General features: G+C 36.8%; 2 protein-coding genes across 3 annotated transcripts in view; both read left to right on the plus strand.

The window, feature by feature from the left end:
* LOC107728618 (forkhead box protein P4-like) overlaps nucleotides 1–15,180 on the plus strand; it is a 133,729-nt gene extending 118,549 nt beyond the window's left edge. For both annotated transcript variants that reach the window (XM_016538868.1, XM_016538867.1), the window contains exons 11-18: nucleotides 199–282; nucleotides 3,323–3,524; nucleotides 3,620–3,696; nucleotides 3,960–4,061; nucleotides 8,870–8,991; nucleotides 10,612–10,678; nucleotides 13,606–13,778; nucleotides 14,752–15,180. In XM_016538868.1, the coding sequence (XP_016394354.1) occupies nucleotides 199–282; nucleotides 3,323–3,524; nucleotides 3,620–3,696; nucleotides 3,960–4,061; nucleotides 8,870–8,991; nucleotides 10,612–10,678; nucleotides 13,606–13,778; nucleotides 14,752–14,899 (975 nt within the window). In that variant the 3' untranslated portion in view covers nucleotides 14,900–15,180. The remainder of the gene's footprint in view (nucleotides 1–198; nucleotides 283–3,322; nucleotides 3,525–3,619; nucleotides 3,697–3,959; nucleotides 4,062–8,869; nucleotides 8,992–10,611; nucleotides 10,679–13,605; nucleotides 13,779–14,751) is intronic.
* The window catches only part of mdfi (MyoD family inhibitor), a 39,623-nt gene continuing 28,284 nt past the window's right edge, over nucleotides 13,225–24,563 (plus strand). Inside the window, exon 1 of the mRNA XM_016538870.1 lies at nucleotides 13,225–13,235. The gene's annotated coding sequence lies outside the window, so the exon portion shown is untranslated. The remainder of the gene's footprint in view (nucleotides 13,236–24,563) is intronic.

Here is a 24,563-nt window from a genome sequence, read left to right on the forward strand (position 1 = left end):
ATTTATCAGTAATAAGGGTTTTGCTGTTTCAGGCTGGTTGGATGTTTTGATACTGTAGCACCACAGAGTATTACATTTTTGAAAAATCAAACCACAAATGACCTTTTTGTAGCTGTCAGTGCACATTAAACTGGAAACATGGAAAAAAGTAAACACTTTTACATATTTCTAATATATGTGTATATGTGTGTTCCCTAGTTGGCCAAAGAGAGCGAGCGTCTGCAGGCCATGATGGCCCACCTGCACATGCGTCCGTCAGAGCCAAAGCATTTCAACCAACCTGTAAGTTCTTAACTTCTGTCTCGTTCTTACTTCCTCTGATAACTTGTATTTTGATAGTGTGTCTCATGTTTTTCATGTGAAGTAACTGTCTGGCACGGTATGATCAATGAATCAGTTGTGTGAGGCAGAGCGCTCTCTGTTGGAGAACGGCGGAAGTGCTGTGCTCTTATCTGCCGTCTTCTTGGATCGTGTTCCTGGAGAGCAGCTAAACTCTATAGTCTCAATGCAGATTCATACATTTACCTGTTCAACTTATCCTTGCACTTTACAAAAGCAAGCCTAAGCAAGCAAGCCATTAAACACCTTCAACTCAAGTGTGATGATGGACTCTTATAGATTGAGTTCTCTTTGAAGCAGCTACAGCTGGCCTGCTTTCCTCCAATCCACTTTAGAAGAGTGTTTTTGTACTTAAAGACGCTTGTATTTATGCCACAGTGTTTTGAGCTAGACTTTCTAGATATTCCACATCGCTGCTTCACACGCAGCCATCACAATGCGTTTCCCCCTCAAGCCACCAGCTGCCTGTGCAATTATTAGGAATCTAATGAATATTTCATGCTGAGATTGATGAGGAGTCTTATTAAAATACGAAGATGTTGAAATTAATTGTCAATTAGAAGTGGAGTGTCTTCATTTGAGGGGATATAAATGAAGGCGGAGGGCGAAAGTAGGCCGCGTCTCCTGTTTGGAGACAAATTCCACGGATCAGCCGCCATTAGACGGTAATGGGAAATGGTGACCGGGCCGGGCCGAGCGACCTAGACGAGAACGAGGGAGAGAGAGAATGAAAAAATGATAATTGTGAGTGTGATCAAGAGAAAGAATTAGCATTAAGTGGTAAGGGTGAGCATTAGGGCGGAGCTTAGCACAAGCTCAAACCCGTGTGTGGCATTGACCGCTATTAAGATCGTTGGGTGTTTGGCACAGCAAACTGGCACGGCTCCAGCGTTAATTAAGTACCTGTTAAACCATTTTGCTCCCGTAATTACTGGAGATGGGCCAGGTTGGCTCCTGTGGCAATGAGAATGGAGAGAAAAGAGGGCTGGCGCTGTTTAATTCGCCATATTAGCGTCAACCCCCGCTACGCCCGCCCCTCCTCGCTCGCTCTATCTCTCGCTGCTCACACGTGCACATGATGGTTTTAATTAGAACAAAACAAGCAACCCCGAAAAAGACTCCCTGAGCGATGGGGAAAACTGTTTCCTAGCGCTTCGTGCTCACCGAAGCTAATTGGGCAGAGCAGGGCCACAATGAGGGCGGGTAACCGCAAGCGTTATTTGTTGCCAGATTGTTGTTTTACCCCCTCCTACCATGTATCGCTTTGTTTTGCTCCTCTTGTGTGGCTTTAATTGCAGACAATGTGTCACCGAGAAGCCTCGTTTGTGCGCCCGTGCCCGCGTGTGTCTGAGAAATGCGATTTGTGGGGTGCTTTGTTTGAATTTCACCGGGTGAACGGGATCATCTTATAATGGAGTCACTGTGCCAACTGCTTTTGGCATGGATGTGCTGGCAAGGATCGCAGGATGTGCTTCTCACAGCGGGAGACCAATGACAATTTGAAGATGATTATATTTCCTGGTTGGTAATTGCAATGCAGGAGATTACTGTACACAACGAAGATGATGCGAATTAGAATCGAGGCTGCGCTGAGACTTAACGTGTGCCAAATAGAGAGAGAAGGGCATTTGTGTTTTGCGCTGTCATTGTTTCGTGCTATTTCTGGTATTATGTATATGTGTATAAATGTATGTTTATGTAAAAAAACAAAAAAACAAGCAACTTAAAAGTAAACAACATTAATAATAATTTTATATATCGAATGCAATACAATTTTTCTTCTTCCCAAACATAACTTTTCAAGTTTTAATGCATTTTTTTCTATATTTACCTGAATAATACATGTATAAAAGCTTATAAACGTATGAAATTTGACCATTACAAATACACTGCAAATATGATTAATAGTATTATGTATTATAAATATGTTATTATTTATAGTAAATTATTTGTTTATAATTTAGATATTATTGTAAAATATAAATACATAAATCAATAATATTATTATTATTATAACTAATTCCATCATTATTGTAATTGGATAATAAACATTTCGATTTTTGGAGTGAATTTCAATGTTATGTACACTCTTAAAAATAAAGGTTCTTTATTGGCATCGATGGTTCTATAAAGAACCTTAAACATCCATGGAACCTTTCAAATGCAGAAAAGGTTCTTTATAGTCAAAAAAGATTCTTTAGATTTCTAAAATGTCCTTCAAAATGGTTCTTTTAGGAACTGTTCACTGAAAGGTTCTTTGGGGAACCAAAAATGGTTCTTCTATGGCATCACTGCAAAAACACCCTTTTGGGACCTTTAATTTTAAGAGTATATGTCTCATTTGATATCATTAAATTATAGTTTACTAAGTATATAATATATACTAGTATATTATATACTAGTATATAATATGAATTACCTTTCAAACGTTTTTTTTTTTTTTATTGATTCTTTTATTCAGCACAGAAGCATTAGTTTGATGAAAATTGACAGTAAAGGCATTTATAATTTTACAAAAGATCAAATAAATGCTACTCTTTTGAACTCTGTTCATCAAAGAATACTAAAAATGTATCATGGTTTGCTTAAAAATATTAAACTGCACAACTATTTCCAACATTGCTGATAATAAGAAATGTTTTAAGCAGCAAATCAGCATATTGGAATAATTTCTTAAGGATCATGTGACACTGAAGACTGGATTAATGGCTGCAGGAAATTCAGCTTTACCATAACAGGAATAAATTACACTTTGAAATATATTAAAATAAAAAAATAAACTTTAAATGTATTTTAAATAATAATAATTAAACAATAATATTTCACAATCAAATCAAATAAATGCAACCTTGATAAGCATGAGCGTCTTCTTTTGAAAAAATGTAAACCTTCTGAATGGTGATATGATACGCTACTGGTGAACTCATTTTGATTGGTCGTTTTTATTGTAAATAAGTTTTCAATTTTGTTTCCTCCCGTTTAGCTGAACCTGGCCTCTAGCATGTCGCTGTCAAAACGAGAAAGTGAGGGGTTTCCTGAGGGCTTGCCTCATCCCCCCACCTCTGCCGCAACTCCCATCACCCCCATGAGGCAGGGACCCTCCGTCATCAGCTCTTCCAGCCTGCACGGAGTCGGGCCCATCCGTCGGCGCAACTCCGACAAGTTCTGCACCCCTATCGCTTCAGGTTACATAAAATCTAGAAAAGCTGATCTTACTCTACATATCACTTTATACAACACTGAAATATATATATGAAATAATTGTGTCTGTCCATTACAGAACTTGCACAGAATTGTGAATTCTACAAAAACGCTGATGTCAGGCCTCCATTCACCTACGCCTCCCTCATACGACACGTAAGTTAGATCTGGACTGTGCGCTCTGTGCTCCAGTGCTCTTGAGCGGAGTTCAGAGGTGTGTGCTGGTAACTAAGGATTTATGCGCATCTCTTAGCTCAGTGTCAGTCATGCTTAAAACATGCGGCACTATCCATAATGCACTGCCTGCCCGTCTGGAAACAGTCCATCAGCTAATGTCTTACTAATAACAGCCATTTGGATCACCTCTTGACACTTGTTCACTTTCTCTCTTCCGTTCTCTCTTGGCTTTATTCAACCAGGCCATTCTGGAAACCTCTGACCGACAGCTGACTCTAAACGAGATCTATAACTGGTTTACACGAATGTTTGCCTATTTCAGGAGAAACACCGCAACATGGAAGGTAATGTCCCATCAAGTGAAAAAGTCAATACATTTTGCACAATAATACTTGAAGTACTACTTGTTAACGTTCCTATTCATCACTATGGCAGGTGCTTGGCTACCGCAGGAACCACCTGACATTTTACACGACATTACCGTTGAAACGTTTGGGCTCAGTAAAATGTATACTTTTATTCAGCAAGGATGCATTCAATTGATTGTAAGTGACAGTAAAGACATTAATAATATTACAAAAGATTTCTATTTCAAATAAACACTTCTTTTGAACTTTCTATTCATCAAAGAATCCTGAAATCACAGTTTCCACAAAAATATTAATATTTCAACATACCATTTTTAATAATAACTTCTTTCAATTAAATTAGCAAATTAGAAGGATTTTTGACGGATCATGTGACTCTGAAGACTGGAGTAATGACTTCTGAAAATTCAGCTTTACCATCACTGGAATAAATGACATTTAAAAAATATATTATAACAGAAAAAAAAAAGTTACTTAAAATTTTGATAATATTTCACAATATTGCTGTTTTTAGCGTATTTTTTATGAAAAAATACATCTTTGAAATTCATTTTAAAAACCTTACCAAACTCATACTTTTAAATGGAAATGTATATCTTGTGATTCATATATTGCTTAATTAAATAAAAATACACTGCTAGTTTCAAATGGCTAGTAATTTGCTTACCAGCTTAACCCTGACCCATGGTTTTGCACCACTAAAGCCAAGCTAATTTTTTGGCCTGCAAATGCAGTAAACGAAACTCCTTTGAACTAAGTATGAAATATTATTCTGCAGCGTTTTGGTGGGGTTTATTTATTTAAATTTTTTTTTTTCAAATTTTTTGTTCAGTTTTTACTTTTTTTTTTTAAACTTTATTTTGATAGTTTTGAGTTTTTACATTTGTATTGTAAACTTTATTTGGATAGTTTTCTGAATATTTTATCTCACATCATCTCAACAGACCAGGGTCTACAGCAGTCATGCTTGCCTTCTAGCAATGAGACAAATGGGGTCCTTCTTTTATAAGTCTCACAGAGATAAAAACAGAGCAACAGACACAGCCCATTGTTCAACATGACCCAAACAACAATAAATCCACCCTTCGTGCCAAGGGGTACAGCGGGTACAACAGAGATACAGCCTTCTGTAGAGTTCCAATAACAGTGAGGTTATTAATGATGCCTGGCATCACACCGACAGCCAAGTTACGACCTGGCCATTCCCAGATCTGTTTTTCTTTCATTTTGAACTCAAACATGTTTTTTTTTTACTTTTTTTATTATCTAAACATACCTTTATACCTTGACATTTTTATTAAGTAATATTATTCATTATTAATATTAGTAGTAATGATGCAGTTAATAGTACAATTTAATTTAATTACAGTTAAATGAGGTAATAAATCAAATAATAATAATAGTAATAATAAAAACCCTATAACATGGTTAACTTTGATCTAAAAGGACTTTTATGATATTTTAATTATTATTATTAATCATTATTTTCTTTTTAATCAAAATAATCATAAGTTTTACTTAACCAACAAGTTTAACTTTTATCTTACCTTTATGAAATTTAGCCTCCAGTCACCCCTCTCTCTCTCTCTCTCTATCTCTCTTTCTGTCCAAAGTAAAGAGTGGTCATTAAAGGCCCGGGCCGCCCATGTAACCATCCCATTTAGTGGGCCATCTCCCCATCACCCTGCTTAGCCATTAGTTCGCCCCTCAGAAAGATGTGCTAATACATCCCTCCCATCCTCCTCTTCCCCCTGTGGACTAGGAGCTTGGCAAGGTGCTGTCAGGCCAGAGAGGAAACGGACACCGCAAAGAGTAGCTCGCTTCCTGTCAGTCAGTCTCCTCATTAGCCATTCACGTGACCTATAGCCTGGAGCCTGGACTGAGGAGGTGCTGCCCCACATTCAGCCAACACTGGCCCAAGGCTCATTTGTGTGCCTGAGCCTCTGGAGGAGAGGAAGTAGGGAGAGAATCGGAGAAGGTGAGGTGAGAGAGGGACCGAAGGAGGCTGAGGGCATCAAGACAGAACAGCAGGCTAATAGTCTTGAACCGCAGCGGCACCCAGGAGCAGTTAGTGAGCTTAGCCAGTGAGAGTTGAGAGGAAGGAGGTGAAAGTGGCAGGAATATCTTTAACAACTCATTTCACTTTTATGAAATTTAACAATTAATGGATCCGTCTACTTTTCCTCCTCCACCAGAGCCAGATCTTTTTTTTTTCCATCCTATAGTACCTTTTCACACTCTCTCTCTTCTTTTTATTTTAATAACTGCACGTTCTCACTTGTCTTCCTCTCTTGCCAGTCATTTGGCCCGGTATTAAATATAGAAATAGAGATGCATGTTCTCCGGTGCTCTTAATGGCCATCTATATTTCATGAAAAGTTAGGTCCGGAGAGTAGAGGAAGTCATTGATCAGTTAGAGGGCGGCTTTTATTCACAAGATGGACACCAGCTGGGTCATTCTGCAAAACTGCTGCTATTTGTGTCCCTCATAGACTTAAGTGTAGAGCTGATGCTAACTTTTAGTAATTGCAACGTCCCCTTAATTTTCTTATCATTTATTTTGATAAAAAGCAAATGTGTGGCACTATAAAGATTTAAGTTTTTGCAAGAAGTCTTTTATGCTCACCAAGGCTTCTTTTGTTTGAACAAAAATACAGTAAAAAAAATTTTTTTTTAGTTTAATATATTTAAAATATAATTAAAATCTATGATGGCAAAACTAATTTTTATCATTAATACTCCTGTCTTCAGTGTCACATGATTCTTCAGAAATCATTCTAATATGCTGATTTGCTGCTCAAGAAAAATTTCCTATTATTATCAATGTTGAAAACAGTTGTGCTGCTTAATGTTTTTGTAGAAATGGCTATACATTTTTTTTCCAGGATTTTTTGATTGATGGAACGTTCAAGTGTGTTTATTTGAAATGGTAATGTTTTGTAACATCATAAATGTTTTTAACTTTTTACTGTCACTTTTGATCAATTTAATGCATCGTTGCTGAATAAAAAGTAAATTCCAAAACTTTTGAACGATAGTGTATAATACAATATATGTATTTTTCATGGAATTTTAAAGAAATTAGCTGTTCTATTAATGCAATTTATTAATACCTCAATACATTATTTTTCTCATAGAAGGTTTAAAATCAGAAAGTAATTTATCAATCAGGAAAAGATGTCCGTTTCAAAGAATGACCCAGCTCTAAATGCAGATTTCTCAGCACACCTTTGTCTCATGCACACCACCTGCAATTTTATTTTTATTTTTTATTTTTTTGCTTATGGAGATGTCTGTCAGCGGTTTGTGTAATTCTTTCATTAACTTCCCCATTGCTTTTCTGAATTTCACAGCGGTAGTTTAACTAATGATTGTGTATATAAAGTGGGAGATATTTGTAACCCACGCTGACCCGCACAAAATATTTCATTCCATTTGTACACTGGTACTTTTTTTTGTGTGAGGCCACTAGTATCTAGATTGAGCCTTGTCCTTGGTAAGCTGTGTAGCTTTTAAGCCCACTGTGCCTGAAATTGACCCATATTTACTTTCTTAATACATGTTTCTGGTCCTATGAGCGATTCAGTGGTGCAAAAAAAGTCTTTTGTAATATCTTTAAAAACTGAATAACCTTGATATCCAGTTTCACTCTGAACTGCAGAACACAGTTTCAAGCTGTACATTACATTTACTGTCGCTGTTCATTTCTAAGCTAAAATGGTGGCTATAGTGTCCTCCCTCTTCATGTGGTCGCCGTCACCAAAGGAACCGAGACGCATTTGACATCCGCATCAAGCGTGCCATCTTTCTAATATAGCCGCCACCCCTCCAGTCACTCATTCACACACACACACACACACACACACAGCCAGGCGGCATTTTGTTTATATCTGCAGAGGCTGACCCCCTTTAAATTGCTGCTAATGTTTTAACTGGGAGAATTAGTCTTTCATCACGGATGGGAATGCAAATAAAATCGGTGAGGTGGCAGGCTGAAATTGGGGTCATACTCATTTGCAAAACTAAGCATCATCGCTCCTGCACGGGGAAATTTATTCAAAGGAGGGAGGCCTCGCCTGATTATGGCACTTGTAATTATGGTTAGGAGTGATTCCGGCATCAGCAGTCCCTCCCTCATGGATTCAGAAAAAAAAAAAGAGTGCATCGGAAAAAATACACAGGATTTAATTATACACGAATTAAAATTGGTAATGAAATTGGGCATGAACAAACTACAAATAGTAGATGAAAAGGAAGGGGCCTCCCTTGGGGGTGTTATTCTAGATAGTGGCTGATTAGTGAAATTTAAAATAAAAAAGCAGAGGGTGGGTTTGCTGATGGTGGAGGGGGGATAGTGCGCATCGTTTCTTATTTTTTTGCATTCAAAGATGGATTTTTTTTTTTACTCCCCACTGTTATGATGGTGTGGCACCACATTGTCAGTAGAATGTGCACTTAATTGGTTGTGTGTCTGTGAGATGGTGCGGGCGGGAGGGGGACGGGTTCGAGATAGAGAGATACGCTCAGTCGACACGTCCCTGTCTGAGCCGTACAATCTTTTGTGCTCATCATCACGTGCGCTCTTTTAATTAGAAAGCAGGTATAAGATTTATGCCATTATTAAAGGCTGTTTATATCAGGCCGCGCTATAATTGCGTTTCCAGCAATGACAGCGACGCGGTCGCGATTCTGCTTAAGATACCTAGAGCGTTGAGTCGTGGCTGGAACGGGAGACTGACTACTACTTTTTGCTCTGTCTTCTCTGTCCCGTCGCTGTTACCCAGAATGCGGTGCGCCATAACCTGAGTCTGCACAAGTGCTTTGTGCGGGTCGAGAACGTCAAGGGTGCTGTTTGGACCGTGGACGAAGTGGAGTACCAAAAGAGGAGACCACCAAAGATGACCGGGTATGTAGACTCAGACAGGTCACCTTTAAAGTGATAGTTGACCCAAAGATTAAAATTCTTGTTGTTCCAGATTATTCCATTAAATTTTGTTACATTTTCAGGCATATAATAAAAGTGAATGGGGTCTGGTGTTGTCAAGTTCACCAAAAAAAAAAATCTATTTTTTTCTGAAAAGAGGTGCTCTACCATCAAAAAAGGAGGTGCAACCAAAAATCTAATTAGAAAAGGTGCAGCACTCACTCTCAAAAAGATATCATAAAAGTACTATATTCCAAGACTCCTGAATTGATGTAATACACATTTTACTGTAAATGTGTAATCCTATTACATTTACAGTAAAAAAAAAAAAAAAAAAGGCAGCTGTGGTTGTCAGAAATTCACTTTTTAAAAAAGTAACAAGATATTAAGTGATATAATGTTAATATACCTCTATTCAGAGTTAAATATAAGTGGCCTGTCCATAAAACATGGCCAATAATTGTATATAGATTGACCATACTGTAGACACAAAGACAAAAGGTAACACACAACACTAAAATAATGCAATAAACATTAAGTAAACATAAAATGTAACACAAAACACCCTAATGTACATTACTGATAACAAACATAAAAAGAAACAAAATTATTTATACAAAATATAATGTGATGCATCACACAGGGACTTCTGGGACTGTCCTTTTACTGTTTGTACCATAAAATATATGACAATTCATAGTTTTTACTTTTTTTTTTACATTGTAGCCCAACCAAAATATAATTACTACTCACTAATGATCTTCACCTCTGCTGTAGCTCTTAAATCAAATATTGCATCTTGAGGCAAGTTGACCAATGACGTTTGATGTCAGATAGTTGTGCTGCCACTCTTGGCTTTCTTAAGAATGCCTACTGAGACTTTCTTTAGCTTTACAGACTGAAATAGGAGCCTGTCTGAAGTCATACTAATCACAAAAACCTGTGAAACACCAGATTAAAACAGCACTTTTTAAGTGAAGATTATTTATTGAGCAGAAGTCCCAAAAGCAGGCTTTATTCCTGTAGCAAAAGCGTAAGCTTGTAGGTCTGCTCTGGAAGTGGGGCTATAATCGTTATTGGCATGTATGATTACCCTAATGGGCTTCCCATCATTACCTTATTACTGACTCTCTAGTCAAAAGCACAAAGGTCTCTTTTATGCCTTGCCTGCTTGTGTTTGGCAGTGCATGCTTGTGTATTTTTTCCGTCTGTGTCTACACTGTTTAGGGTACATTGTGAGCAGATGCACCACAGAAAAGCGTGCCTGCTTGCATTTGTACAAACAGATGTTACACGCCGTCTCAAGCTCTGCCAAAGAGACGACGGCAAATTACCCAGCCGACGGCCTGTGCGCCAGATTTCAGCCCTGTAGCGCACCGACACATAAACGAACAAACAGTAGTGTGTGTGCAGTATATGCTGTGTCAGAATGCATGTTACTCTCCATTGTTTAACTTTTCTATTTATCTCTTGTAAATAGAGTAGTGCCGTAGCATTTTTCACGGGTTTGGGAGCTTTTTTTAACATGCGCTCCGGTCAGATGTGTTTTGTTGTAATCCACACATGTACTTAATCACCCTCTCTCTTTCTTCTCTTTCTCAGAAGTCCCACTCTCGTGAAGAATATGATTTCTGGGCTGGGATTTGGCTCTCTGAATGCCAGCTATCAGGTGAGTGCCTTCATTACATCAAATCGACACCTTTATGCATTCATCATTGAAAATGATGGAGGAATGTAGCCCGATATATTAAAATGTAGATTTTAAAACTCATCACAAATAACCTTTTTTTAATTATTATAAAAATGTGTTTATTTATAAATATTTATTTATATGGTTAAATATTTATTTTGTGTTGAGCAAGCCATAGTGACTCACATGTGAGTGAATCATTCTTTTGAGTTGGTTCATCATTGAATCTTTTGATTGTCTGATTTGTAAATGAATCTTTTAAGCCGTCTCAAACCAGTTCAGAGTCTGGACTAAAGGATTCATTAGCAAATCGGTCTGAATTAGAATTTGCACGGAAAATAATATCTTTAAAGTCATAAAAATTTCTAAATATGACTATACATTTTTCTAGAGCTCAGAAATATTTTGTCTGCTAAACGTTAAAGTAAAAGTTGCTGTAGTGAGATCTGACATGTGAACGAATCATTCTTTTCAGTTTATTTCAATTGGTCTAAATGGTTCATGAGTGAATCTTTCTGAATGAGTAAAGTAGTTGTAAACAACTGGAAAGATCCTGGAAAATTCATTCCTCAGAAAGTGTGGGAATCCTGCGCGGATCTGGGCAAGATCAAGCGCACAAGGGCGCTGATAATAATTTCCTCTTCTAATTAGCTACTTCTCCCAAACCTCCTCCGTTCTCCTCCCTCCATCGCACACGCGCTCCCAGCCAGCCATATGTGATTTATAGCATCAAATATTTGTCAATGAAGGTCATAGCATAAAATTAGTGTCTGTCCTAGAAAATCCATCTGAAACCCACGGTGTCACCGCGACTCTCGTTCTGAGCTTTCGGAGCCTGGCTCTGTGTTTCTGTGTTTGTGTGTGTGTGTGTTTTTCCCAAGAACGCTGTGTGACGAGACAGAGATGGATCTGGGAGGTTAGCCTTTGTGTTTGAGTCCTGGTCTGGGTGTGTGAGCGTGTGTGGCGCTCTGTCAGGTCTGCGCCCATCCATCTCCTCACAGGACAAGCAGTGTCAGCGCCTGACAAACAAACAGCCCAGCTAATCACGGGCCAACACACACACACTTCCAGCAGCCTGGCCCAGTTTGTCCCACTCTGACCCCGCAGGCCATCTCTATGGAAATGGAACTGCTCATCCTGAAAAGGCCGCACATAAACTAGCCTTTAACAAAAGATCAGACACACAGTGGAGATCTCTGGCGTGCACAACAACGCCCTACCAGAGTGTGACTCTGCTGTTTTCCATTTGTAATTCCTTGAGTGTGTTTTAGTCTGCATATGGTTGCCTGAAATTGACCTTTTAAACGTGATTCAACCTGGCCATCTCATTAAACAGGTATTAAGCATGTTTACCTATTAGATCTGTCTGTTTTTGCCAAAATCGTAGGTGGCTTCTAGTTAATTATAGTTAAAGGGTAAAAAATAGCCCTTATTTGGTTCACATCCTTTAAACCTTGTGTGACCCTGATCATCTTTCTCGCCACCACCCAGTCTCCACAGAATCAGAATGGATTTCCCTCAAACTCTTTCATTGCTCTTCTCCCTCTCTCTCTGTTGCTCTTTCCATCTCTCTCTTTCTTTCTCTCGGTGGCATATTTTGGGCAGTCACTACTGTTTGAATTGGCATGAGTACCACATAAAAATTTCAGTTCAGAATCATTTTCCGTTCCACCTTTCCTCATGCATTAAAATATCCATATGCATAGTTGTTTATGTAGATTTGTACTGTATGTAGTAATGGTAATATGAATTTAACATTTACACTTACATGGATGTGCCATTACTTCTGCCTTGGATCTTGAATTTTTATTTTATTTATTTTTATTTTTTAAGCAGTTTATGGTAATATAATTATGTGTCTATAAAGCCAGTCTGAGTGTGCAATGTAGTCAACAGAAAATATGGATTTTTTTAAAAAGAAACAAATAAAAAATAACTCAAAATGTACAGCGTAGTTCTAAATAATAATTCAAAGATGAATGATGCAATGAATGATTATATAATTAGGATTATTATAAATAATATTCTTTAAGTTATCATTAAATAAATTTTATTGTAATTATATATTTATATATATAAAAAAAATTAAGGTTGCACTTTATTTTGAGTCCTTGTTACAGTGTAATTATACATTTAAGTACTGAGTAATATTAATTAATTACATGTACTTACTATATGGTTAGGTTTAGGATTAGGGTTTGATTTAGGGTTACTTGCATGTAATTATGCATAATTAATTGTTATTATAATAGTAAGTACATGTAACGTATAACAAAGACACCTTAAAATAAAGTGTTACCAAAATTAAAATTAAGTAAAATGCTAAAATGGCAGCACTTTTTACTTGTATTTTTTTTAATTTTGGACCCCACTGTAAGTGTCACTATCTTCTCTAGTATATATCACTAGTATTACCAAACAATATAACATACTTTCATGTATTTTATATATTAATGAGTTTTGGAGATGAGCACATGTGTAACAGCAGTGTGAGTTGGTGCGTTTCTGGTTATTTCAGCGAGCAGTCAAGTCTATTGTATGGAAGCGAGGAGACCCCTAGTGGTGACACAAACTAACCTGCTGCACCACTGCTGCCAGATGTCTCTTAAAACACACAGATTACATCTATCCAGTCAGCACATTTATCTTTTAGTAATTCATATAAATTTAAAATCAATAAATATACACTGTTGTCTGTGTAAAAGGGGCACCAGAGGGCTTTGTGCTTGATTACACCTTGCATTCATCTTCCTCAACTTACATACAGTATGACAATATTTTCATTACAGTGACCTTTCAGACAACTGTAATGTCAACTGTGCCTTATAATTTTATAGCAACATAGCCATCATTGCATCTCTCTTAACTTTTGAGAAAGTCTAAATCCTTTCAAACTGTGTGTGCAGGCTGCACTTGCGGAGAGCAGTCTTGGTCTTCTGAACAGCCCCACCCTGATGAACAACAGCACGGGTGCGAGCCTCAACATGCTGCACATTGGCCACGATGATGTCAGCAGCACTGTTGAACAAGTCAACAGTAACGGCAGCTGCAGCCCTGGACTTTCTCCACAGCAGTACGGGTAAGACTAGTCAACTCCCAGCTGACTGATTACCAGTGCCTTGATATGTAGTGTGTATTTTCAATGAAAATTTAATGCACTCTCATTCCAAAGTTTGAGATCTGTAAGATTTTTTTAAATGTTTTTGTCACTTTTGCTCACCAAGAAACATTTATTTGATCCAAAAATACAACAAAGACCGTATTGTGAAATAATATTACCATTCAAAATAACTGTTTTCTATTTTAATATATGTTATCATGTTTTTATTGTTTTATTGTGTTAGTTAGCTGTATTTTTAACTTGTTTTTTACCTAATAAAAATAAACCAACTGCAGTTTGAATGAGATTAATTGGAATGCACAATGAAAAAACATGATTTTAGAAAATTGTTAAAAATGGAGTTACCTGTTTTTGCAAATGAACTCTTCATATATTTAAAATGTTTTTTACTTTTGTGATGCAAAACTGAATTTTCAGCAGCCATTACTCCAGTCTTCAGTGGCACAGGATCCTTCAGAAATCATTCTAATATGCTGATGTGGTGCTAAAGAATAATTTCTTTTTATAATAATTTTGAAAAGAGTGAATATTAATATTACTGCCCAATATTTTTGTGAAAATCATCTTACTTTTTTTTTTTTTCTTTTTTTTTTTTCAAAATTCTTTGGTGAATAGAAAGTTCAAATAGTTTGAAATAGAAGTCTTTTGTAACATTATAAATGTCTTTGTCACATTTGATCAATGTAATGCGTCCATGCTGAATTTAACTTGATAAGAATAATCACATTAAATGTTACAAATAATATAATATCATATAAATATATAATACATATTTTTTGATCCTTACTGAATTATAAATTATTAAAAATGTATCTACATTTAAAGTTGTGTTTTCTATATTTGAAAGCAATTTAACCATATTTAAAAAATGACATGTTTATCATGCTTCTGTAATCTCAGACTGACTTTTTGCATGTTATTTCTGTTTCAGACACCATGTCCATGTGAAGGAGGAGCCAGCTGAGATGGAGGAGGACAGCAGACCCATGTCCCTTATGGCATCTGTCACTCAAAACCTGAGCATGCCTGGTGATGAGCGTGACATGGAGGAGGAGCTTCCCACAGAGGAGCTTGAGTAGGAGGAAGGCTTGATGGAGGCGGAGCTCACTGGCCCTGTCCCTCCCTCCCTCATATACAAGATGTTCAAGATCAAGTGAGAAACAAAGATTTTTAAAAAATCAACTACAACTTCAAAAACCAAAACAGGGTTAGACCTCATCAGTTCACAATGCAAAAACACATTTTCCCCCCTTAATTTTTGTGTACCCTCAAAAAGGCCCTTTGAGCAGCTGTGCATTGTATCCTCCTGTATTCTGAAACATGGTCTGATAGAAGTATGGACCACTGTATCTAAAGCTACTGAGGGAATACAAGTATACAAGCTTAGTCATTTTTTTTTCCACAAGTCACTCAAGGTTTCTTTACTTTAAGTCTTTTTTTTTAGCTTTCATTTTGATGTTCTTTGGGCCTGAGAACACTGCTTTTCTATGGGATAAATACACAGCGGTGATTTACCTCAGAAAGATGTTTGAAAAAAGGAAAAAGATGACAAACGCACATCTTTAGAATGACTTCTGATTTCAACCGGATTTTTGTACTCGTTCAAGGGGATGCTGCAAGACTCAGTAACTTTGCGCTCACGCAGATAAGTTCACCAATCACTACAAAGGCAAAGACTGAAAGAAAATGAGCTGAAAGACTGGTGACGGCGTCCTTGGCCACCTGGCCAACCCTTTTTTTTTTTTTTTTTTTTTTGTCTCCCTTACATGACTGGACTAGAGAAACGGGGGGCGCGTTCTGTCTCGAGGCAGTGTTAGCCTCCGATTAAACGGCGGATGCTTGCGCTGTCCCTATCTTTATCTGATGGTATCTGCAAGAATCTGCCCAAACGTGTTTTTCCCCCTCGCTCTTTGTCAGACTAAACGTAGAAAATGTTGCTACCCCCAAAAAAGGCATATTTCAGGAAATGGAACTTTTTCGCTGTTGTTCTCCTGTGGTGCTGTTATGACAGCCAGACTGACACGAGGCTTGTGGAGGACCGGCTCAGAGACTTTATTGACTGTATCGTTGATTATAATATGTGTGCAGTAGCTTTCGATTTCGTTTTACTTTCATAGTCATTTATTTGTAAAGGATCAACATTTTTCATTGTGATGTAATTCAACTATTATGTCTTCTGTTAATGATTGTTTTGTTTTTTAAATTCTCTCATCATTCCAAAAAGGGGTTACATTTGGGAGAGAAGTTCCAAAATCCTTTATTCTACAAACTCAAGTTTGTTCAAAAAAAGTTCCAAATTTATCCTAGCATTGGATCACGAGTATTGAGGATAGCACTTAGCATTAAGTGAAAACTTCCGAAACAGAACCACAGATGAAATATAACGTGAAATACCAACAAAACCACTCAAACATTTCTATAGCAGAGAGAAGCTGAAACTAAAGAGACAGAGGTGGAATACACATTGCAGGGCTCCCTGTAAGATCCTGGAGAAAAAAGAAAAAAATAACTTCACATGCACTCATATCTCTCTTATTTTTTCACAAATTTGCTTCATTTGTTCAATTATTTTGAAATTTTAGATCTTATTTTCCCAGATTTGCGCCATTTACTTTGTTCATTTCAGAATTTTCTGTAGTAGCCAATTGATATCAGCTGCGATACAAAATATTGCTTTAAGGTAAAAGATAACAAGGTCACGGAATACCTCAGACCACAGTGTTTGCCCCCTCACGCTGTTATTACAAAGGGGATTTGTACTGTGGCTAACCAACACGGTGACTCTCTCATTATCAGTTCAAAGTTCTATAGTTTCTAGATATATAAAAGTTATTTGCAATTCACTGTGTGAGTAGAAAGTGTCTGATTAGCATGTGAGATTTTGCTTTCGCTGAACTATAAAAAAAAAAACGTTTCTCAGTAGTGCCATGCCAAATTCCGAGTTTAAATTTAATATATGTTGCTTTTTTAGTTTTTTCCCCATTTTACTTTTGTTACAGGTAACCAAAGAGATATTTAGTAAACCAAAAACTCTTTTTTTATTTATCATTTTCTTCTTCCTAAAGAACTGGCCAAAAGAACACAAATCCGTCATTTGAATATTTAAATTTCCTTTTTTTTCCAGTTAAATCATTAGTTTTTTTTAAATTACACTACAGAGCATTCCAAAAACCAAAGTGTAAAATGCAAAAGCTTTTTTTTTTTTTTTTTTTTAAAGGAGAAAACTGTTTTAATATACGTTAACCTAATGAGTTCTTAACACTACATATGTTTAAAGGCCAAAAACAAACCGAAAAGGAAACAAAAAGCAGTATTAACAAGCCTCTCGCGGTTCCTTAGTTAATGTACAAGCACTTACGATCTGAGAAAGGAAGCTCTCTACCCCATCTTGTGCTCAGGCAATTGCAGTGTTGAGATGCAGTCTTCACCGTCTAAGATTGCAAAGGACTTTACATGCAAAAGGCACTTAAATAACAGTTGATGTACTTTGTGACACTAGAAGCCAGCAGCAATTACTCAGCATTATGGTTTACTTCAATTACCAGTATTTCACAATTAAATGCAGTTCAACGAATACCAAAAAAAGCAGGCAAGCACTTGCTTGTTATGCTTACCCTGCCTGTTGAACAGTATTATTTACCACACTAATAAGGGATGGCTGATAGGGACTCATTTTAAGGACTGTTTCCAATTTTTTATGTTGGGGGATCCTTCTTTTCACTTTTAAGCATGGTCTGACATACCTGGGCTGTATGTTCATTTCATACACACCTTCGAAACACCTTCAAAGAAATAAAACCAAAAATAATGCTACCTCCTTTTAAAAACAGTTCACAAAATAGATAGGCCAATGAAAGTCACCAATAGTCATACAAAAGGTATAACTCCCTTCTAGTTTTTCATTCACCCACAAAATACAAAAAAATTAATAAAAATAAAACGCAAACACACATTGTCGAAAAAACCAAAATATGTTTATTGTTGCATAGCTGTGAACGGAGCTTGTCGATTCCTCTCGATTCCAAATTCATTAGCATGAATGGAAACAAATAAACGAGACACAACGGGGGGGGAAAAGACGACTACCTCTCCATCCCCTCCAAAAAAAAAAAATCCAAATCACATATTCCCCACTTTAAGTGATCTATTAGCATAGTGTCTATGTACAGGTCCTCTGTGCGGAGGCTTAATTGTGTGTTCTAATTCCGCATGCATAATGAGAGGCCAGGCCAATGAGAGCCACCGAGCTGGCCGGTCATTAGAGCGTACTCAATGGGCCAGTCAGTTGGGTGTCAGAAATGATGATAGGCAGAATGCATTAACGCAGGCCACTCTCGCACGGACCCCGCTTCCCAATTAATGCAAAGTGTAGCTTCGTGACGGCGGTGGAAAAATAGCACGCACACACACACACACACACACACACACACACATAGACCATCCCTAAGAGATCATCACGCTCCTGCTAAAACGGGCTTTTATTTTTACCACGCGACGAAACCAAAATATCCAAAGAGAACCAACGAGCTTGTGCTACAAGAACTGAGGATTGCGAAGGAATTGAAAAACTCACGAATGAATTGCTGCATTCACTAAATGGACTACAATTGTGCTTTAAGGTACACGTGTAAACAAAGCTGTTTTGTAAGATGTGGACTGAAACGCATCAGTGGTGATCGACATGACTCCTTTGTTACTTTTACACACGTTGTAATGATGTATTCTTGTATATTACCGCTCGGCTTAGCTCTCAAGGGCATTCCCTCCTTTTCGTGTTTCCTTTACTTGTTTTCTTTTGGCTTTTATTTTTTCTGCACCTGTTTTTAGCTATTGTAAAGTTTTGAGCTCAGAATTCCTATACTGTATTGCTTATGCTAAAGTGTATGTATTTATCATATTATGTGCTGCAGGTATCATGGTTAAATTTTGTTTTCCTTTGTTGGTTTTGTTTTCCCAGTTCTTCTGTCATAAAACGTCTGGGACGATGATTTTTTTTTAGTGTATTATCTCTCGAAAAAAGACAGATTAAGAGTTAGATATGTGGTTTAGGTAACACACCTGTTTGTATATTTATCTTAGCTAGGTCTATTTTGTTTTTGTTTCTGTAGTGCATTTATGCATTTTTAAGGAAAAAAGAGAGAAAACAAACTAAAAAGTTGAACTCATTGTGTAATGATACCTCAGAAGGACTTTTCTCATAAGACAGGACCAAAACTTCAGAAAAACAATGAAAGAGAAAAAAAAACATTGAAGAAAAATGTGTAGCCCTCTCTTGCTTATAAGAAAGAGCAACTTTAAGGTGTTTCTTTTTATTATTATTGGTCCTTTTAGGTGCCAATATGTGTACAGACTCCCTTTAAAGTCAAATCATTCCTTTATTTACCATGAGCACTCAAAGCTGTCTTTCATAAGGCAATAGCGCTCCAGATTTGTATAGAAATTCTCTGAGAAAGTGGCTCTCTTTGGTTGAATTATGCAGATCGAGAGCGTCTTTCTTATTTTCTGGCTTCTCTGCACCCTTGTGGCTCTAAAATGCCATGCTTTCAGGCACTCAGATAGATAAAAGTCACACAGGCTATTTTTGACCACTGTTTGCCATTTGCTGTGAACTTGGTGTGGCTTTTCCACAGTAGCATACCAAATAAGATTGTGAAAAGGCTTTTAGAAATGCAGTTCATCTTCAGTGACCACCAAAGGGATTGTGGCTAGATTTTTGTATTCCAAATCGATCAAGTCTGCCACAACTGTAACCAAACAAATGCGTGATGAAGGTAACAGCAGTATTTTATGTCTTATCCACATCCTCACGCCGCCTCAGAGCTCCATTGCCCGATGATGAATAGCTTTGAGCTGCCGTTTTCTAAGTAAAGGACCCTTGCAGGGGAGCTTTTGCCTGATGGTATTAACTTCTTCGGCCAATCAAATGGAACTACCACTTCGACTCCTCTCATTGTATTTTTACGAATGTGTGTACATTTCCAGCAGTGACTTTTATGTACTTTAGTTTCCTTTTAACTTGTTTGTTTACTTCTCTTTAATTTTTACTCTTTTTTTTTTTTACATTTGTTTTGCTTTTTCAGATGAGACTTGGGGGAAGAATAGGTGGTGGCTTTTGAAATAGTATAGAAAATTTAAAAAAAAGGCATCTAGCCATCCACCTTTGTCGTTCTAACCCCGGTGACCATGTTTATGCCAGTCACTGCCGTTTTTCTTCATGCTGTATAAAAAAAAAAACACATATATCTGTGTATTTGTAACCTGAATCTTCTTGTGTCTGTCCATGCAGACAATAAAAAACTGTACAGTAGGTCTAGTTGCATGTAATCTGTACTAATTATTGACAATGGCATTATAAAATGCAATAAAAATACTTATTACACTGTCATAGGCTTTGTATTGTAACTTACTTTCTACATTTTCTACATTCAACACTTTAATTCAATATCACAAAATAATTTTTCATCATTCTCAATTTTTCAAAAGAATACGCACATGTCCCTATTTTACTGTATGTCTATAATGCATATCCCTATTGCTGTATCTGTTTACTATATATATGACGTTTTTATTGAAGTTTACATTATTATTATTATTATGCATAATATTGTTTAATTACAAATATATCAATAGTAAATATAAAATATATATTTTATATATGTTATGTTATATATTTTTAGAAATATATTATTAATGTGTTGCGTACAGTACAGTGAACTGACATTTTCATTTATGGAAAGTAAATTGCAGCCAACAACAACAATAATAATAATAATATTATTAATAGTAATAATGCCTGAACAAAAATGTTCCTTAATCTACTAAAAATATCTCATGTAGATATTTTGTCAAACATTTTTAATTCTTATCATTCTAAAATTCACAAAAAAAAAAAAAAACACTGACATATAAAGAAAAAAAAAATATGAGAGAGGGTGATCCACCCTTTGGTGGATTATATGTAATATCACACTGTGAATGGTTAAAATATCCCTTAAAAACACCAGACACCAGAGGATTAATATCTAATTCACTTTTAAACATTTGTGCATCTTTACCAGCATTTGGCAAGAGAGTCCTGTCTGTTCAAACACTATCAATCTCTGTGGTGACAGCCTGTCGGAGCTAATGCAGTTTCTCTCATAGACAGCCTCAAAAGTAGTTCACTGTGTGTGGGGTGCAGAGAAATGTGCTCATAGTTAAGAGCAAGCAAGGGAGGTGGCTTCCCTTAAAACATGCAACATGCATGTGACACTTTGTCTTTGGTGGGAAGCGGGTGATTGAACCAGAAAGCAGGAACATCATGGCCTTGTCCATTTGATGGTATTTTTGGGATAGGGGACAAGATGGATGGGGCACAGGAGAAAAAAATACGACAGCAGTTGTCTTTGTGTGAGCTCTGTCTATGGTGCATTGAGTAATAGGGTAATGTTTGCAATTACCTCTTTGCCTAATAGCATCCAGCTAATCGCTCAGTTATATAATTTACTGCTCATATTTAAACTGAGTGCAAACTCCCTCTCACATACTTTAAATTCTGTTGAGTAAGCTGTAGACTGACTGCCAGAGTATGAATAGAGCAATAGATAAAATATTAGAATATTATATATATTATCCATGAGACATCAATCATGTGAGAACAATGCATCTTTTTTTCTGCATAGCTTTGTATTTTAATAGCTACATTAAATATTTATCTTGTCATTTAAGTAGTCCAAAAAAATCCAAAGGATAAAAAAAAAAAAAAACTGGGAACACTTTAGATAGATAGATAGATAGATAGATAGACAGACAGACAGACAGACCGTAAATATATCAAAACTTAATTTTGGATTAGTAATATGCATTGCTAAGAACTTCGTTTGGACAATTTTAAAGGTGATTTTCTCAATATTTAAATTTGTTTGCACCCTCAGATTCCAGATTTTCAAATAGTTGTGTCTCAGCCAAATATTGTCCTATCCTAACAGCAACCAGCAGGCCGACAAATATAGGCATGTGTTGAAACCCTACAGAAGTGTGGCCATGTGGCTGTCTTGTTGTTGTGTTACAGGCTCTGTCCACTAGGAGGGGTAAATAAACCAGCCAAAAACTGAATAGGGCAGATTGAAAAAAAAAATAGAAAAGGAAAATAACAGGACAGGCCCAGTCAGAGAGCTCTTTCAGCCTTCTGAGAAAATCTCTCACTGACATACAGACAGGGTGGAGAGTGTTATTCCAGCCCATTTAGACCGGATCAGGTTATCGTCTTTTTTTTTTTTTTTGCTATCCCTTCTCTTAGTTTGAAATGTGCCCTGAAAGCTTATCTTTAAACCACACAGGCCTTCACTCTGAAGAGGTGTTGCCGCAATATTAAGAGTAGAGATGGAAAATGTGGGTGCTTTCGGGAAAGTTAGATTTTCATTTGATTAAAGAGTTTTGAAATTCTCTCTCAGAGTTTGACAGGCAGGAAACTTACACTGACTGTCTAATTTAGTAAAAGTTTAGGAAAAATTTGTTGTCTTTTGTTGGAACAGCATTAAACTCCGGTAAACTCATATACTTTCTGACTTGCAAGACTGAATGACTCAAGAAAAGTCTGACTGATACTGTTTGCACAGTGACTCTACTGAGTGTCAAAATATGCCATTTAGACCACTTACTGTATCCACCTAGATGAATGATAAATCACGCACACACACACACACACACACACACACACACAAGCATTTAAGTGTATCCTGCACCCTGCAACCCTATATAATGAGTCTAATTAAGACTCTCTGACAGAATACCTCAGCTCGGACCGCTGGCTTACAGAAGGCCCAGACAGAAGAACAAAAGCATCTTTGTGAGTGATTAGAAACACATTTTCATCCCTCTCTCCTACCCCATTCGTGCCAAAATGTTCAATTCCGCTACAAACAATCAGTGTCAAACGTTTAAAATATCATCCAAGAGAAAAACACTGTTGAACATGAGTAATTTGTGGCTCTTTGACTCAATGTTTCTTGCAGTTATCTTGGAGAGGTAAATTCGCATTAATATACTGTAGCTACTTTAAATTATTGTAACACAGACACTTTTTATAAACCTAAACACATTTTTTATTCTCTCAATCTATCTATTTTACACTCAAAATTCTTTTTTTCCTCACCTCGCACATATCTAGCTCCTCCTCATTTTTTTTTTCACAAAAATGTTTGGGCCATCACCAACACTTGAGCATTGTTTTTTTTACATTCTACAAGGTATTATGGGAAGACAGTCACTTACACAGCTCTCAGTTTCTCCTGATTTCAGCACTCACTGATGTTGACCTAGATATGAAGTACAATGACCTATAATCATGGAGTGATGCATAGTCAAGCACTTAAAGGGATAGTTCACCCAAAAATGTCACCATTTACTCACCCTCATGCTATTCCAAACCTGTCCAACTTACTTTCTTTTGTAGAACACAAAAGAAGCTATTTTGAATAATGTTACAACTGGTTTTGTCCAAATAATGAGTCCTAAATAATAAAGTCAGTGGGGTCTAAAACAACAGTGAACCCCTCTTTTGAAAGTTATATGGGTTTGGAACAACATGAGGATGAGTAACTATCCCTTTAACAATGCTGATGATTGGCCACGCGCTGTTAGACTCAATCTGGGCCACGTTTAAGCATGCGAGAACACATAAAAACTCATGTCTCCACAAAACTATGAAGTACATAAAAGCCTACAGGACCAAATATTGGCAGAGGCTATGTGTGTCATTTTGGATTTAATTGTGGGTGAGGGTGTGGACGTTACACCTTACTCAGTCATCAATATTTTATTTGATTACATCATATCAGTTTGTATGACACATACACAAAGCTCAAGTCTGCACAATTCTGATGTGTACTGATGGCCGTCCGATTCAATGGGAGGACATCAAAGTGTAGCATTCCATTTACATGTGCGAAGCATTTGCAAGAAACTGCTAAAAAAAAAAAAAAGTGAGGAGAGGTGATAGAACCATAAATATGGAATTCAGGTCTGACACTGGCATAAATGAGCATAAATTGGAATGTATATCATTCCTGCCCCAAAAAGAAGAAAAGAAAAAAGGTACAGATGGCACATTGGCCAAAAACACTTAAAACTTCTTTCTCAGGTGTACATATGATTCTTATTGCCCAAATATTTTTAAAAGCACATTCAGTATGCCTTCAGGTCTCTCATAACATGACCTCTGAACCATGGACTACTTACTGACCTTTAAAACTTTGTATATTTTCTGATTTTGACCTATGTACAGTTATTTTTCCTCATTTTTTTTTTTTACATTTTATTTATTTTAAAATATTTGTACACACACACAATGGCAATGTCTAAAAATGCTGTAAAATGAGGATGCTGTCAAAAAATAATGTAATAGAATTTCTTTATCAATTAACTTCTATTAAAGGCAGAGTATGTGATTTTTCAAAAACACTTTAGAAAACTGATTCGGGCCGAATCGCAAAACAAACTTGTAGCCAATCAGCAATAAGGGGCGTGTCTACTCGTGATGTGGAGGAGAGCGCGTTCAGTGCATGGGACGGACATTTTATTCTGGATTTAGTCTAAGTTTTTCTGTTTCTTCGTGTCATTTCAGACAGACTGGATGCTGATCAAATCAGATCACAACTTTGTAAATTTATCAAAAATAAAAAACTGAAATAGGTACATTGCATAAGTATTCATACCCTTAACTCATTACTTAGCTGAAGCACCTTAACAGCCTCAAGTCTTTTA

The sequence above is a fragment of the Sinocyclocheilus rhinocerous genome, unplaced genomic scaffold, assembly GCF_001515625.1.
Source record: "Sinocyclocheilus rhinocerous isolate Xijiao unplaced genomic scaffold, SAMN03320098_v1.1 scaffold757, whole genome shotgun sequence".
NCBI lineage: Eukaryota > Metazoa > Chordata > Actinopteri > Cypriniformes > Cyprinidae > Sinocyclocheilus > Sinocyclocheilus rhinocerous.